Consider the following 16,689-nt stretch of genomic DNA (forward strand, 5'->3'; position numbering starts at 1 on the left):
ATCATCTTTGCTGTTCCATAGCGGTTGAGCTGGCCCGAGTCACCTTCCCTGCAGATGTGGTGAAGCTGGAGGAGGCCTGGGGGGATTACCTGGTACAGCAGAAACAGATGGATGCTGCCATCAACCATTACATAGAGGCTGGGTGAGTTACTCACTCTGGGTTATAGGAAACTCCGGGCTATGGGAAATTGGCATGTGGAGGCGGTGTAGAGAAGTGAGAGCTTGAGAAAGAGAGAAGGAAGTGTAATTAATGGGAAAAAGAACAGAGTCTGATTGAAATATAAAGGAGAGAAAAAGAATAAGACAGGCTGTGGGAAGTGAGAAAGCACGAGTCTGTGTCTTGTGTGTTTCAGCCTGTGAGTGTGTGTGTGTGTTTGTGAGTATGTGCATGTTGGAGTGAGAGAAAGCTCCACGTGGGGTTTGTTTGTGGAACAGAAGGGGTAATTTCTGCTGTAATGAGACTGAGCGTGTTAGTTCATTAGTGCAGTGCGGCCTGTTGCTCCCATGGGCATGCTGGGTAATAAAAACGTGCTGGGTGTTCAAGCCACAAAGCACTTTACTCAAGCCCCATCTCACACTCTCACTGCTCCCCTCCACTCCCCACACCCGGTTGTCAATATAGAATAGTCACAGTCCTAATTCTCTCGGACAGTAGTGCTGATCCAAGATCAGTAGAGGACTATTCATTGATCAGCAAGAGCTACTCTGTGATTCTCCTTTTGACGCATCACGTTCTTGCGCTCTGTCCTCTCCGCAGCTGTTCTGAGAAGGCTATTGATGCAGCCATTGGTGCTCGGCAGTGGAAGAAGGCCGTTCACATCCTGGATCTGCAGGACGATCACTCCGGGGGGAAGTACTACCTGAGGATTGCCCAGCACTATTCTTCGGTTCAGGAGTATGAGGTTAGGTTATATTAGGACTGGTAAAAAATATATATATTTTTACCATTTATGCAACGGTTTAATATTTCATACTGAAAATTAGTGACTTTTGAGATTAATTCAGCCTGAGAGCGAGAAAGAACCTTGCGACAGAGCCAGCATCTAAACAACTTATGTTTCAAGAAATGCCAGTAGCATGTTTGACCAGGTCATAAGACTTAAGATGTCTTTGCATCATTCAGTCCCATTTAAATCTTAGTTAATTTCAGTCAACAATGAAAATTATTGTTCATTGTGTCACTTTCACTTAATGAATGTTTTACTGTTTTCTATTTGATTTCAAAAATTGACATGATATCATAAATGGACAATACACAATCTGATGCCTCAGTGTGAAGTAACCAAGCAGTGTCCGAGATCAGAACTCTCTGCCGGCCACCTGCTTCCACAGGCTCTTTAAAAAGCCTTTTTTAATTCATTAGCAAGACAAAACTGCGGCCGCACTTCAGTCCCTTTGATTTATTTGACTTCCAGGTTGCAGAGCGCCTTTTTGTCAAAGGGGACCACATCAAAGACGCCATCGACATGTACACGCAGGCAGGGCGCTGGGAGCAAGCCCATAAGGTGAGCACTGGCTTAAGTCATGTTTCACCACACGCTCCTTACCGTTTAAAGTGGGACCCACAGCAGGCGGGACGTGGCTGTATTTGTGCTTTTTTGATAGTTGAGGGGCTTTGGGTTTCTCTTTACCGCTTTTGTGATAAAATAAAATGTTTGCTCAGAGTAGGTCAAAGAGGAAATTAGTGGCTGAGGTGCTAATAGCAAACACACTGTTTTCTTTGTCTTTTAATTGACCACAACCCTCCCTCACCGACCCACACGTGGCTCTACAGCTTGCAGTGAGGTGTATGTCCCAGGAGGATGTGTCGGCGCTGTATGTCAGCAAGGCTCAAGAGTTGGAGAAGGAGGGCAAATACAAAGAGGCAGAAAGGTAAAATCATACAGGTACACACTCAGATTCAGGAGCAGACGTGAAAACACAAATATTGTTTGTACCAATGTAAGAAGATTGTTTTTCAAAACGAGCAAAACCTGTGAACTTTAATGTAACCATTGTTTTTAAGATGCATCCTGAAGCAAAAGTTCAATATTCTTAATTGATGTATGGTAATAAAAAGGGGGAAAACTGTAATGAAATTAAATGCACTAAAATAAGCTAAGTAACTCCAAAAGTATGTATTCCCAACTCTCTTCCCATATGCTACCGTAGTAAGTAAAAGTATGTCTGTATGACCTGTATGACAGTAAAATCTGAAACAGAATTCAGAAGACGTCTCTCACACGTCTGTAGTTGATCGTCAAGGGATTCCTAGCTGTGGTGTTCCAGGTGTACATGAATATAATATTGTATATAATGATTCATATTTAACTAGGTCTATGTTTTTCCTGGATCTCTCCAGTGCACTTAAACAAAAATGCTCAACCATGCTAAACCCCATCTGCCACAACTTGGGCCCAGTCCAAAAGCTGCTCATAAAAGCTGCTCATCCACCATTCTCCTCCTTGAATTGAATAATATTGAAAGTGATTAGCCACATGAGACACAGCACAGCACACAGTGAAATGTGGTTTCTGCATTTAACTCATCCCCTGAGGGCAGCCATGAAAGGTGCCCGGGGAGCAGTGTGTGTGGATGGGTCTTTGCTCAGTGGCACCTCACTGGCACCTTGGCAGTTCAGGAATTGAACCGGCAACCTTCCGATAATGGGTCTGCTTCCTTAGCCACTAGGCCTAGCCACTAGTTTGTTTCCTGCTAGTCCCTCTCTCTTTTCCTCCTCCCTTTACCCCTCCTCATGTTCAGCTGGATCGATCAGCACAGAGCTGGCCAAATTAATTATGGATTTTATTGCAGGCAAAGCCCTGACATTGGATCAACGCTACCGGTGGGATGAGATTTATAGTTCAGTCACAATATCCCGACTACAGTTGGCCCCAGCCATGCTTTCAAGGTTTGACTGGGACAAATTGACAAACTAAAGTGGCCCTCTGTTGTGCGCTGACACCAAACTGAACTCTGATAAGGCGGCATGTCCTTACACCTGAGAAAATTAAATTGGAGATCCGACTCAGGTCTGACTTGCACGTTAGATATGGCCACCGTTTGTGTCGCTTTCTTTTATTTTTCCTTTTCTCTTGTTTTTTTATGATCCTGCTATGGTAATATTTCACAGCATGCCTGATTTTATTTCCATTCATCTGTTGTTTGCTCAGTCCTTTGAGAACTACTGCTTTGCAATCCATTCGGGCCTCGGCTGTGTGTGACTCGTGTTAAAATGAGGTTCCTTGGCTGAACCCTATGCAGGCTTTACTCAACAGTGGACGAGCCAGACCTGGCCATCACCATGTACAAGAAGCACAAGATGTACGATGACATGATCCGGCTGGTGGCCCGGCATCACAAAGACCTGCTGCAGGAGACACATGTCCACCTGGCAAAGGTGAGATGTTTTGTGCTTATTGAGTCTTCGTAGCTTTAGACTCAATGGGGGCTGAATTCTTATGATTGCTATCTACTATTGGGGTTGGCGATGTTTATTTCATCAAGGCAGGTAAAAGGTTTATGGCAGAATTTCTTATACACTTTGGATTTCATTGGTATGGTCTGGTCTAGAGACGTATAGCAACATTGCAAATTCATCCTGGAAATGCAGTCATGGCCACTTTATTAGAAATGCCTAATGTGCATTTTTTTGTATTATGTGTAGAGTTTGTATAGCTCAGTAGTATGGCTAAGCTAAAACGTGTGAAGATTGCCTTCAGTATCTTTTAGCCCCAATCAGTTTTCAGTTTATGATTACAGGAATTAAATCTTTGAACCACTCCTCCCTCATGTAAAAATGTGCATATAAGGTGGATGGTAATTAATAAAGTAGTTCATTAAAGTGGGGGTCATTAATAAAGTGAGATTTACATCAGTTGTGCACTCTGACAAGCATAAACCTCCTGTCAAGATGAAAAATATAATCCGGGTTATGTGCTTCTTGCCTAAAACGTGTGTCTTTGTGTTTCCCAGGAGCTGGAGGCAGAGGGTCGCATGCAGGAAGCTGAGTATCATTACATGGAAGGGCAGGACTGGAAGGCTGCGATCAACATGTACAGAACCAATGATATGTGGGAGGAGGCCTACAGGGTACGTCTGCTCACTCTGCTGCCCTCTTTTGGTCAAAAGAAACATGTAATTTTTGTAAGTTGGAATAGGGCAATTTGGTAAAATTTGACACACTTAGTTAAAGAACCATGTTGGGATTGGGATATTAAAGTGAAAATTAGGTCTTCTCAAAGCACAGCGCTATGCTTTGAGAAGACTTCATTGTCACTTTAATATGGACCAGTTGTGGACGCGGGGTAACGTACCTTTGGAATACTTTTTTGAAGTGTCTGATGTGGAAAGAACCAAAAGGTGTCTAATGAAGGGAAAACCATTTTCTGATTCGTCCAATAGAAGCCATCAATAAATGCCTCAAAATGAATGATGAGCAATCCAATACATCATATTACTTAAATAATTGCTGTGGGTTCTGATAGAAAGGTGTTAGAACATTATATAGTCTCAGTCAAACCAAACATCAGTGTGATGTGCTGGAAAATCGAGTACAATCCATGGAGGCGCCTTGCAGGATCTGCCTCTGATGGTACTGCAGCATACCTTCAGAGTTTTAGTGGAGTTCACGCATCAAACGGTCAGGGATCTTTTTTGCCAAAACGGTGGACTATTCCATGGTAGGTGAAACTAACTTTGGGCATTGACAGATTGATGTTGGCATTGAACTTGCATTGAGTGCGGGGCTTGGTCCACTGGGTGAGTAACCTCCTACTTGTTGCTATTAATAACCAGTCACAGGCTAAATCAGGAGTGGGTCATCTCCTCGGTGGAGGGCTCACGCGTGCCTGGGAATTTAGTTGTAGCTCAGGATTAATTGACTCATTAGATGAGCTAATTGGCTCGAGAGCTCTCTTACTTGGGTTTGAATGCCTTGATTAGTTGCTGGTTGAGGGGTTAGACACCAAACCTGGTGTACATGCTGTTTGTTGTAGGTACCCCCTGAAAGCAGCATGGGCCCTCTGCAGGCTGCTGCCTACCTCACAAATGCGTACACACACACAAAAACACATTCTCCCATCTGCACGAACAAATATCTGCACGAACCAGCTTGTTTTCTCTATATGTGCACCTCTGTGCTGCAGGTGGCAAAGAGCCACGGGGGAGCCAACGCACACAAGCAGGTGGCATACATGTGGGCCAAGAGCCTGGGGGGTGAAGCTGCCATCAAACTGCTGAACAAGTTCGGCCTGCTGGAGACCGCCATCGACTTTGCCGCTGACAACTGGTGAGTCAGGGCCGTATGCTACGAAGAAGACCATTTCGTATTTAATATGATCATTATTTATTACTGACTCCTGTCTACAGTCACAATTGTACTCAGATTACAGACCTCTGATCCATCACCACTAACAACCTTTTTTCGATTTGGCTGCAGCTCCTTTGACTTTGCCTTTGAACTGGCCCGTGCCTCCATGAAGCACAAGGTCCCAGAGATCCACCTGAAGCATGCCATGTTTCTAGAGGATGAGGTAGACTACTTTAATGGTTATTACACAGATCATTTTTTTTTTTTTATATTGTATTCTTTGTAAAATTGAACGTCACTAGTATCCAATCATTGATTTATTTTATTCTCAGTTCACGTAATATTATATCTCTCCTCCCCAATCCCCTTTTCCTTCAAGGGCAAGTTCCCAGAAGCTGAGATTGAGTTCATCAAAGCAGGCAAACCCAAGGAGGCAGTGCTGATGTAAGTGTATTGCAGCTCTGTGTGTGAGTGTGTGTGTATACCCCACTCTGTTTCCTCTTCCCCCTTCCTAAGTCAGAACTTCAAGCTCTTCCTCGCAAAACACATCAAACGGGGTAGCTTGGCTGGCAGAGAGCCTCCTGGCCTCAGAACTTCTCCACGCTCTCTGGTTAGATCTCGTCCTTCGCGCTGACTGCACTATCAGTGTGAGACGCTGGTTGGAAGGGGAGCGCGCAGTTGGTGCTGGGATCAGAGCCCATCAGAGCTGAGTGTTTGATCTCCGATTCACGTGGAAGCATCGCGTGCCAGTGCAGACAGTGTGGTTGAGGTGCAGTATCAGGGCTGGAACTGCAGGTGGCAGCAGTGTGAGGTGAGGCAGGCAGATTCTGTCCTTTTCCTGAAAGGCCTGCAGGACTGTGGCTGTCCAGTGAAAATGTCAGTTTATACATTAACCATCTAACATTCTCATCCTTTGTCTGATATAAAACAGAAAGGGTGTTGTGCCAGATAAAATTCACATACCTTGTATAGCTATTAACATCTGAATGCATGAAAGATGATAAAGTGGAAAATGTTTTCGGTCTCAAACCAATATTCAAACAAATTGATGATATGTTTAAGCAGGGTGGAGAGAGAAGGGGGCAAAGCATAATAACATTATTCATAATCTTGATTATTAATAATGTTGGGGAAAATGTATGACAAACAAAAACAAAGTCCACAAGTGTGAAAGAAATAAAAATGGAAGCGTAAAATGAACCAATATGGGTCATGCAATGGATTGGCACATGTGGGCAGTATGGTCCCCGCCTCTTTCAATCATCCTGCCTGTCCTGTGCTCTCATTGGCTGTAGCTCCTTGGCAACTTAACCAGATATTTAGCATGCTAGATATCAAGATGGTAAGTGTCCTAGATACAGTGACCAGGAATAGTTTTAGTCACTAATGCCTTTTAAATAATGTCTCTCTTATGGCCAGCGACAGACTCAATGTTTCTTTTGGCTCCTGTGTCTTCCAGGTACCTTCATAACCAGGACTGGACTGAGGCTCAGAGGGTGGCCGAGGCCCATGACCCTGACAGTATGTCTGAAGTCTTGGTGGGACAGGCCAAGTCCTGCATAGACCAGAGAGACTTCCAGAGAGCGGAGGCGCTTCTGCTGAGAGCGCAGAGGCCTGAGCTGGTCATAAAGCACTATAAAGTGAGTTGGGAGCGGGTGTTCAAGCCCATTTCCACTGTTCCCAGTTGCTTCATGTGGGAGCTGTGTTAATGATGCAGGAACCTGCTGTGAGGGAGCACATTAACCATCTTGGCAGTCAAAAAAGTCAACAACAAGTATCTGGGGGGCAGCGGAGACGAACTTGGAAGTAGTTAAAAAGAGGTTGCGTATGATGTTCTCTTCATTAGGATTATCATATTTTGGATTTCAGTACCTCCTTTTTTTCACCATAATGCAGCATTTCTGTGATTTTTTTCTGGTTTATTTATGTGGCATTATTCCCTCCTACCTGTTCAGGATTTGGAGATGTGGAGTGATGCGATGCGGATTTGTAAGGAGTACCTCCCCAGCAAGTTGGCCTTCCTGCAGGAGGAGTATGAGAGGGAAACAGCGAAGAAAGGCTCCAGGTGGGCGACCTGCAGCCGAAAACAAGGCCCCCTGATGCTTTTTTCCTGCTAATTGAAAGATGAACATTGGCATCCTCACTTGATCTTGATCTCAGATGTGTTTTTGGGCTAATGAGTGAAGCAGGTACCGTCTTAAGTGTAGGTGTCCGAGTGGAGTGTTTTTGGAGTGTGTTTTGCTCTCTGATGTTATGGTTGAGATCTGACGGCAGCAACCCCCCTCCCCCCCTTTGGTCCACCAGTAATCCACAAGCGCGGGCTCGGCCTTTTACTAAAACATTGCAAAGCTCATTAAAGCAGCGATGCGCTGACGCTCGGCCTCCTGTCATGATTTTCCTGTTTTTAATGAGTTGTGGGAAAACATCAAAGAGAGCCTCTCTCACACACAGACAAAAAAGGGGCCGATGAAAACCGGATTATGCATTGATGGTTCGGGCCCGAGTTGAGTGTAATCATTGTGCCCCTTGTTTCATTTAGCCCAATCCAGTTAACATTTTGTACCTTTCTCATTGACACCTCTCATCACTTCATTACACTTTCTGATCCATAAACCCTTTCATAACACTGATTGTTTAGTGAGGTTTAGAAAGTAAGAGAGAAACAGGTAGGCTATGTTGTGATCAAATTTCAATCTGTCTGTCTATCTAATCCATCCATCCATCCATCCATGGCACCTGCTAAATAACAATATATGCTGAACAACAAAAAAAACTGTGGTCTGAGTGTGTCTGGGTTTGTTATAAAATGTGTAGGTGTTCATATATCCGTGTGTCTTTATGTATGTACAGGGGTGTGGACGGTGTGCTCGAGCAGGCTCGTGAATGGGAGATGAGTGGAGAGTACAGCCGGGCGGTGGAGTGCTACCTCCGAGTGAAGGACACTTCCAATGTGGCTCTGCTGGAGAAAAGCTTGACAAAGGTACGTCACACAACATGATACTTAAGGATTCTGGTACTGTGGCTTCTTAAGTGTAAAATTGCCAAAGGCTTGCGGGAAATAAATATAATTTTTGGAGCAATACCATAACAGTGTTTTCTTTAGTTCAGTGGGGCAAGGAGTATGTATCCGAACTTTTCATTCAGTGGTTGATTGCTTGCTTCTTATGTTTTGGGCTGATTAGGGCTATGCGGTGAATTCCATATTAATCAGAATCATTAATCAGAATTTTGACACTTGTGATCATGAAAGGCTATGCACTTGTCTAAACCCTTCTAACGAATGAAAGACATGGTATGACTGGGAAGAATTTTAAATGAGCTATTTATGTCTGTAACTGTGTACCTTAAATTCCCACCCAGGATACATTTTTAAATACATTTACCAAGCCAGTTCTTGTTCTCCTGCAGGCTGCTGAGCTGGCCATTAAGTTTCTGAGCAGAGACAGGGCAGTGGAAGTCATCCAGGCAGTAGGACCACGCCTTGTTCAACTAAGAAAGTACAATGTGGTACGTTTCAAGTCACCTCCTGCTTCTGTTTACCTGCAGAAGTCTCAAGCAAATGCCAGTACTGGCATTTGTACATACACTGGTGTTTTGATAATGTAAATGATAATCATACAGTGAGACCAAGGTAACACCAAGAACAGACCTCCACAAGATATGATGAATGGATGAACGGATGGATGAACACCATGCAGTTTCTGTTGTGACTCTTTCTATTGTAATGTTTGAACAAGTCTAGCGGAAAGAAAAACTGCTATAAAAAGATTTTTAAAAATCGTTTTAACCAGAAGTGTGGAGGAGCAACAGCACCAGTGCGACAGCAACACAAAAAAGGCACAAATGTGGCGTTGTGCCACAACAAAGCCCCCTCCATTTCTTTGCCTATTCTTTGGCGTCCTTCAAGCATCATGCCTATTGAGACTCAAAAAAATGTTTTCCCCACCTCCAGGCTGCCGAGTTCTTCCTCAACCTGGAACTCATTAAGGAAGCCGTAGACACATTCATTGTGGGCGAAGAATGGAACAAAGCCAAGAGAGTGGCGAAGGAGCTGGATCGAAGGTGAGCTCCTCCCTTGTAGTCGCCCCTGACAACAGAGAGAAACAAAAAAACTGAGCATGCACAAGGCCTGACACTGTCATTGGGGGCAGATGTGGAGATTGTGGCATTTTTAATGGCCTTTTCAGACTGCCTTTTGTTGGCCTTGACTGGACTATAGTAATTTTTTCTTTTATATGTACACCGTCTCTTGCTGACTTCTTACATCAAACAAACCCCTAAACTTCTGTTTTAAACTCACATGTGTGTTTCAGTATCTATTATATATCTCACACTTTCCATTGTGTCTTTTTTTGACCAACATTCATTTTGAGACTATATCTGAATATTATCCCACCTTTTTAAGTGCTTTTAATTGGCATGGCATAAAAGGATGAGTATTATGTAATTCATCTTTCACAATATTTAAACTGTGGAAGGCAAATTTGTACCTGTTCATTTTGAGCCACCTCTACTTTACACTTAACACTTCTTACATTCAGACCACATCTCTTTAAATATCATTATGCATGTTTTGCTTTGTTTTTTTTTTTTTTACTTTGCTTTACCATTCATAAGGCAAACTTATGCTGACTGAACGATGTTGCCTGGCAACAAAAACCATCATCTGGATGACGAGCCATGCTCGTCTTTGTCTGTAAGTGGCAAGGCGAAAGGTTCTGTTCTCAGTGCTGTATTCAAGCACTGAAATCGTGTGGAAAGTTGTTATCAGCAACAGGCAGTTGCTGCTGGGGTGGGCTGCATTAGTGCTACGGGTGAGAACTCCATTATTTATTTACAAAATTGCACAGTATCGTACTGGCACTATTAAAATCTGATTGCCTTGTTGATATATTCTCTGGGCAGCTTCTCACGATCTCCACAGTAGGAATAACAAGAATCTGCAGGGTTTTTTTTGTGTGTCTTGAAGGCCTTTGATGATCCCTCTATGAACAATGCCTTATCCTTTTTCCTGGCCAGAACACAAATGTTTTGCTTGTGCTACAGTGAAAAAGTCAGCAAGGATGTGTCATTCTCATTACCACGCATTGGCAAACAGAAAGTCTAAACTTCATCGTGTCCTGCTAGGTTGGAAGACTATGTGGATCAGCGCTACAAAGAGCACCTGAAGAACCAGGGAAAGGTTGACTCTGTGAGTACAGTGCTGTTGAATAAAGTAAAGGAAGAAATATTCTTGCTATTAACAACGTACGTACGTATGTATGTATGTATGTACGTAAAGCCGCGGTATGTATGTGTCCTGTGTTCTTTGTGTCTGTTTTTGTTAACGGAACGGATTGGATACGGACGCAATACCTGCGTAATTTTATATGGGCAGTGCTGCGAGATCTGCAGTCAACAGATGACTATTTTAAGATGAATGTATTCATTCATTTATTTGCGGCCTCAACACTGAATCCTTGTGGTAAGGAGTACACATTACAGATTACAACGCACAGTACGGATATCGGCACAAGCGTTAGCAATGCAACTGTGTACAGATACGCATACGCATTTCTGGCTTAACAGGGTGCGAAGGCGAGAGAGTAATGGAGGAAGAGAGAAGAGACTGAATGCTGGGCTTTGTCTCTGGGTCCCTCTGATTTGCTTTGTGTGATTTATACTCTCTCCCCTGTTCACGCCACACTGTGGCCAAGGGCAAATTGAGATGATGGCCTAGATTCACTGCAGTCAGAATAATAGATGTGGCTCACAGAATCGATCTAAGGGTTCATTCCTCTTGTTACAACACACTGTCAATTCGGTCGTGGAGGGTGGGGTGACAGGAGGGGTGGAATTGCCCAGCTGGGTGAAAGTGGGGTATTGACATAATCTGTCACCTTGAGGACTCAAGTGTTGTTGGAGCATTTTGGGTGGCACTTTGGGAGCTCCAGAGTTCAAGGGGGAAATAATTGATGGGAGAGCACTCATTTCTAAAGCTTGTGCAGATAATGACTTCTTTCAAGACACAAAGAGATGTATGGATTTGACACCAAGTCACAGTGCAATGAAATAAAGTAATTTGCATTAAAGTCCAGATTTTGAAGTCTTTATATGCCAAATAAGAATTCATTTGGACATTCCAGTTGTAGGTTTGTAATTTTGAACTTGAATTTCATCCCAATATCAGAACTCTCACATATTGCTGTACTCACCTCCTCTTTGAAGCTGTCCCAGGGGGGTGGTTTCAGTCAGTGTAGTGCTGATGGCTGCATGTCAGCAAAGGTTAATTCTATTTCCCATCCAGGTACTATTAGGGATAAAATGGCTAAGTTGAAGTTCTCTGGAACTTTCTGCACACAGCTGGTTGGTGTCGATGTCATGGCTGCCTTGGACATGTATGCAGAAAGGGGGCAGTGGGAGAAATGCATTGAGACGGCGTCTAAACAGGTACCAGCGACTGGCTGTTAATTCTGATTTTTTTAAAATTATATATTTATATTTATCAGCAGATCATAGTCCATATTTTTATATTCCATATAAAAATTCCATATAAAATCCATATAAAAATATGGGCATCCAACATTTGTATTGGTTGGAAATGTCTTGCACAGTTGTCAATGTTATATAATCTTGAAATAATATAGTTGTACATTCTGAACAATCACCAATCGAAACAGGATTTAATAGGAGTGCATGTTGCACATACCTAATGAGCAGCTCACATGGAATGATGACGTGGCATTTTATATGGAGAGGTCTCTTAAGCCTTTCCAGAGCACAGTTGAAAGTAGCCAAACTAGGATTCAGTCGTAGCATTCCCAAAGCTGACTTGTTGACTACGACTGTTGTCATTGCTGTAGAACTTTAAGATTCTTCATAAATATGTGGCTCTGTATGCCACACATCTGATCAAAGAGCTTGAGGTGGAAAAGGTCCTCAACCTCTACAGTCAACATGGAGTCCCAGCCAACCCACAGGTACATGTCCACATTCTTACAATAATGGACAGAGGTTGTCATGGGTTTAAATAAATGACTTGTGGTTCCTGACTTTTGACTTTTTCCACTCAGAACTTCAACATCTATAAGCACATGTTTTTGGAGCTGCTGAACCTGCGGGATAGAGATTGCCCTGAGGCGTACCGCATGTGGGCAGAACTTCGGAACGTCCTGATTCAGCTGGTGAGCTTTTCATACTGGATGAGACAAGAAAGTCTCATCTTTGACCTTTGTTAAATTGTTTGTGAGGGCAAAAATCTAATGCCAAATACACAAACTAAAAATATTTATGTGTTTTTTTTTTCAATTCTGCTTTTTTTAAAATCTAAATTGAACAAATATTTATAATGAATAATTTGTGCATTTTCATCAAAGTTGAAGGAAGTCTTTGGTTACTAAATACAATTCGGCCCAGCTCGAGTTCATAGTTTGGAGGGAATGTTTGTCATAATGAGCCACTGTGAGGCAAATGTGCAACTTTGTTTCACTACTCTGCTTTGCAGTCCATAATGTCAAGTTCATTTTCAAATGAATGGCTTGTGATTGGTTCACTTAGCTTGAGTTGGAGTACCTTGTAAAAATACTCCAGTGTATTATGGCCCTCTGTTACCAATCGTTCCACTCATTACAATTAACCAGGTTAACCAGGAAAGATCTGTCGGAATGCCGCATGATCCCTTCTGTATTGTGTGTCTGCAGTGTGAGAATATGACCAAGTCCTCGGAGGCCAACACCCCTGCGCACGAGGAGTTTGAGCAGATGCTGGTGATCGCTCACTACTACGCCACGCGCTCGGCCGCTAAGGGCCTGGAGCAGCTGGTGAGTACAGCACTCCCATGGCGGTGCTCAGTTGTACAAAGCTGTGCGTTTTAAGGGCTCTGAGTAAACACCCTGCACTGAGGTCTACATTGGTTATGCCAGATTAAATACACAATGTTTTTCTTACTAGTTCAGGAGAGAAACGGTAACACAAATGAAGTGTGCATTTTTTTTTGGTTTCATAAATCTTTCTAGAGATATTCACCAGGGGCCAAAATCTTGCGTCTCGCACTTTCAACAGTGCTTTTCTAAATTCCAGACGATTTAAACTGCTAGATATCACACAACCTTCCATCTTCTTCCTGTCTTGTAATGCCCGTGGATATTGTCCACAGGGGTATTGCAACTATGCACACACATAAAAAAAGAATCAAATTACAGACTTTTTAGAGACTGTGACATTAGCAAAAAAGCTCCATGCTGTACATCTTATTGTGGCCCTTAGTTTGACTTCCACAGTTTCTGAAGATGCACACTTAGAATTAACACTAATTTGAGGCTTGATGTAGTGAAAGATGGAAAGAAGAAAGCTATTGCCTGTGATTGATGTTTGTCCTCCCCTGTCTCTTTCTGTCGATCTCATTTCGTCTCTCCTCCGCATCAATCTTCCATTTCTCTCCATCTTTGCTCTTCTGTCCTTGCCTCGTTTCTACTGTCTATATTGCTTTCTATTTCTTTTCTGTGTTATTTTTTCCCCTTCTCTGCCCCAATCTATTTCTCCTTCTCTCTCCCCCTCTTTCTATACTACCCACCAGGGCACCGTGGCTGCCAAGCTGTCAATCTCACTGCTGAGACACACAGAGCTCATTCCTGCCGACAAAGCCTTCTATGAGGCAGGGCTGGCTGCTAAGGTAACCTGGGGGTGGCACCAACATCCAGGGGTGCTGGGGGTGTAGTGCTTATTAACCTAGCACTGTTGGCTTATTATAAATAGGTAATATTATGTCTAAAAATGCAATAACATGTATGTGTGTTCATTTCTTATATGAAACTGTGACAAAAAAAAATATTTGTTTTGAATCTAAGTAGCATAATTCATTTAATTTTAGGCTAATTTAGTTAAAGTTTATAACAGAATGGCATTCAGACAATTGTAATGCATGCTTGACTCTAACTGTAGTTTACAAATATACGGATCACTTATGAATAGTGAATGAATTAATTAAATGGGTAATAAAGCTGCACTGTTACTTAAATAATATTATTTGCTGTGTAATGTGAATCTAATGTTGAGATTTCTTGTCATAGGCTGTTGGTTGGCACACAATGGCTTTCATTTTCCTCAACCGCTTTCTGGATTTGGCTGATGTAAGTTCAGATCAGTCCTGATCTTTCTGGTCTGGATCACTCAGTTCTCCAAAATGTTTCAATGCAGTTCTGCTCTACTGTGCTGGAGCCAATTGAAATTGAATGCTTTTTTGAAATATGCTGCCAAAATATACACAATGCACAAAGTTATGTTTCATTTACAAAGAAATTCAAGACATACACCAACTTTTGAATTGACGTTAATGAGAATAATTACAGTCAGAGCTGTGAGGTTTATCTGTGTGGATGGTTTGGCAGGGAATTGACGAAGGAAACCTGGACACTCTGGATCACTCGGATTTCCAAGACACCGACATTCCCTTCGAGGTCCCCCTTCCTGCTAAACTTCATGTTTCTGTAAGTTTATATATCTGCTCTGCAACACATAAGCAATAGGTGACCGTTGCTTTTCATAGGTTGACATAAACATTCACTGCAGGCTCTGAATGTTGCAGGGGAGCAAATAAAGAGCGCAAGTGAGCACTCCTAAACACATTATGTGTTACTGGATGGTCGGCAATAAACCATCAATGTACATATTGATGTATATATGTAAAACCATATATGTGAAGAGCTTTATTATTTTTTCTGAAGTCTGCCACTCTGGTCTGTAGTATATGTGACAGAGCTTGTGTATTTTTATACCTTGTTGTCCACATGTCCTCACAATATTGTGGAAGTGGGGACATTTCAGCGAGAAATGGTTCCTTTCTAGTCAAAATTATTATGTACAGAGGACTTGAATTGTTACATTAGAATTTATGTTTATTGTTTGTCCTATGATATTTGTGCTAGAATATATTGTGGTTCTGTGTGGACCGTAATAAGCTGCTGGTCTCTGTAATGACTTGCGCTGCCCATGGGACAGGTGGAGAAGAGGGAGGAGATTCGTGACTGGGTTCTGACTGTGTCCATGGACCAGCGGGTGGAGCAGGTGCTGCCCAGAGATGAGAGGGACACGTACGAAGCCTCGCTGCTGTCCGCCACGTCCGGCGTCCGCTCCTTGCCCTGCGTCATCACAGGTGAGACGCGACCCACTCTGCCTGTCCCACGTGGGGAGGTGAAGCAGTTCAGCCAAAATTGGTAAAAAATAATAATAATAATAAAAAACAAACCCACCAAAAAATAACCGCTGCCCAAAAATGATCTGAAATTCACCTTTTATTGTCCATTTAGGTTTGGATGCTTTTATGGAAGCACGTTATGAACATGAAATATATGTGTGCAACACAAATATTTGTAATAGCCCATCTGTTCCTGTTTATTCATTTTACTGGTTATAAATCAAGGAAAAAAATGACTGATGGTGAAATTAGGCAATGAAATTCCTTTTTTTATTCTGTGGAAATCACCCATTCATGATTGTGTCATCTCGTCAACATTTGGTAGATGTCCTGAGCATGACATCTCATCGGGGTATTCCGTCATTAGTGTGTGTGTTTCCTCTGTGGTCTTATCTTGCCTCAGAAGTGTAGGAAAGGAACACTTTCTCTATGCTCCCTGTCACCCTGCTGTGTGTGTGTGTGTGTGTGTGTGTGTGTGTGTGTGTGTGTGTGTGTGTGTGCGTGTTTGTATATCTGTTGTGTTCTGTGCCAGAGGAGGTGGTTAGCAACGACACATGCGACGTGAAACCTGCTAATTGGTTCGCAGGCATTGTGTGAATCCAATCATCATGAAACTTTTCCCCTAAACACTCGCCTTTCTCTCCCATCCCCTCCCTCTCTCTCGCTGTTCTAGGTTACCCCGTCCTCCGCAATAAAATCGAGTTCAAAAGACCAGGAATGGCAGCAAATAAAGACGACTGGAATAAGTTCTTAATGGCCACGAAGGTGGGAGAGTGTTTATTTTCTGTTAGGAACATTGTGGGTTGTATTTCATTGCCGCTCAGGCTCAGGTCACGGGGTCGTGTTTAGTAGCAAGAAGCTAGTCTACTGCGTTCCTGGAAATAAATATGTGCAAACCAGAGAATGTCTGGCATGTAGCTGAGGAACTATCAGCCCATTGTTCATTATTTCCCCCTACATGTAGATTATCTGTTACATCAAATTAAACGAAAGGTACTGCTACAGATCATTTGATCACAGTTTCCAAAGCAGGCTTTTCAGCGTCACTGTTTCAGTAGACAGAAGACGTTCCAACGAAAATGCAGTTGGTTGCTTTTATTCATAAATGTTATTTTTCTGTTAATGGAAGGCGATTTCCTTCATCTTTTCCCCCACTAAATAATCCAACACTTGAGACAAGAACTGTAATCAGCGATGCCTTTGGATCGTAGCTTTCTTTGGAGGAAAA

At 42.7% G+C, this 16,689-nt stretch overlaps 1 protein-coding gene across 1 annotated transcript in view; it reads left to right on the plus strand.

Moving 5' to 3' along the window:
- ift172 (intraflagellar transport 172) overlaps window positions 1–16,689 on the plus strand; it is a 33,791-nt gene that overhangs the window by 16,387 nt on the left and 715 nt on the right. The window contains exons 24-47 of the mRNA XM_028953144.1: window positions 22–142; window positions 758–902; window positions 1,416–1,505; window positions 1,775–1,872; window positions 3,244–3,379; window positions 3,955–4,071; window positions 5,127–5,269; window positions 5,420–5,513; window positions 5,670–5,734; window positions 6,750–6,930; window positions 7,246–7,355; window positions 8,141–8,270; window positions 8,699–8,797; window positions 9,243–9,352; window positions 10,418–10,481; window positions 11,633–11,719; window positions 12,133–12,249; window positions 12,343–12,453; window positions 12,970–13,089; window positions 13,845–13,940; window positions 14,338–14,397; window positions 14,656–14,754; window positions 15,266–15,419; window positions 16,135–16,226. Coding sequence (XP_028808977.1) covers window positions 22–142; window positions 758–902; window positions 1,416–1,505; window positions 1,775–1,872; window positions 3,244–3,379; window positions 3,955–4,071; window positions 5,127–5,269; window positions 5,420–5,513; window positions 5,670–5,734; window positions 6,750–6,930; window positions 7,246–7,355; window positions 8,141–8,270; window positions 8,699–8,797; window positions 9,243–9,352; window positions 10,418–10,481; window positions 11,633–11,719; window positions 12,133–12,249; window positions 12,343–12,453; window positions 12,970–13,089; window positions 13,845–13,940; window positions 14,338–14,397; window positions 14,656–14,754; window positions 15,266–15,419; window positions 16,135–16,226 — 2,639 coding nt within the window. The remainder of the gene's footprint in view (window positions 1–21; window positions 143–757; window positions 903–1,415; window positions 1,506–1,774; window positions 1,873–3,243; window positions 3,380–3,954; window positions 4,072–5,126; window positions 5,270–5,419; window positions 5,514–5,669; window positions 5,735–6,749; window positions 6,931–7,245; window positions 7,356–8,140; window positions 8,271–8,698; window positions 8,798–9,242; window positions 9,353–10,417; window positions 10,482–11,632; window positions 11,720–12,132; window positions 12,250–12,342; window positions 12,454–12,969; window positions 13,090–13,844; window positions 13,941–14,337; window positions 14,398–14,655; window positions 14,755–15,265; window positions 15,420–16,134; window positions 16,227–16,689) is intronic.

This window comes from Denticeps clupeoides, chromosome 14 (assembly GCF_900700375.1).
Source record: "Denticeps clupeoides chromosome 14, fDenClu1.1, whole genome shotgun sequence".
NCBI lineage: Eukaryota > Metazoa > Chordata > Actinopteri > Clupeiformes > Denticipitidae > Denticeps > Denticeps clupeoides.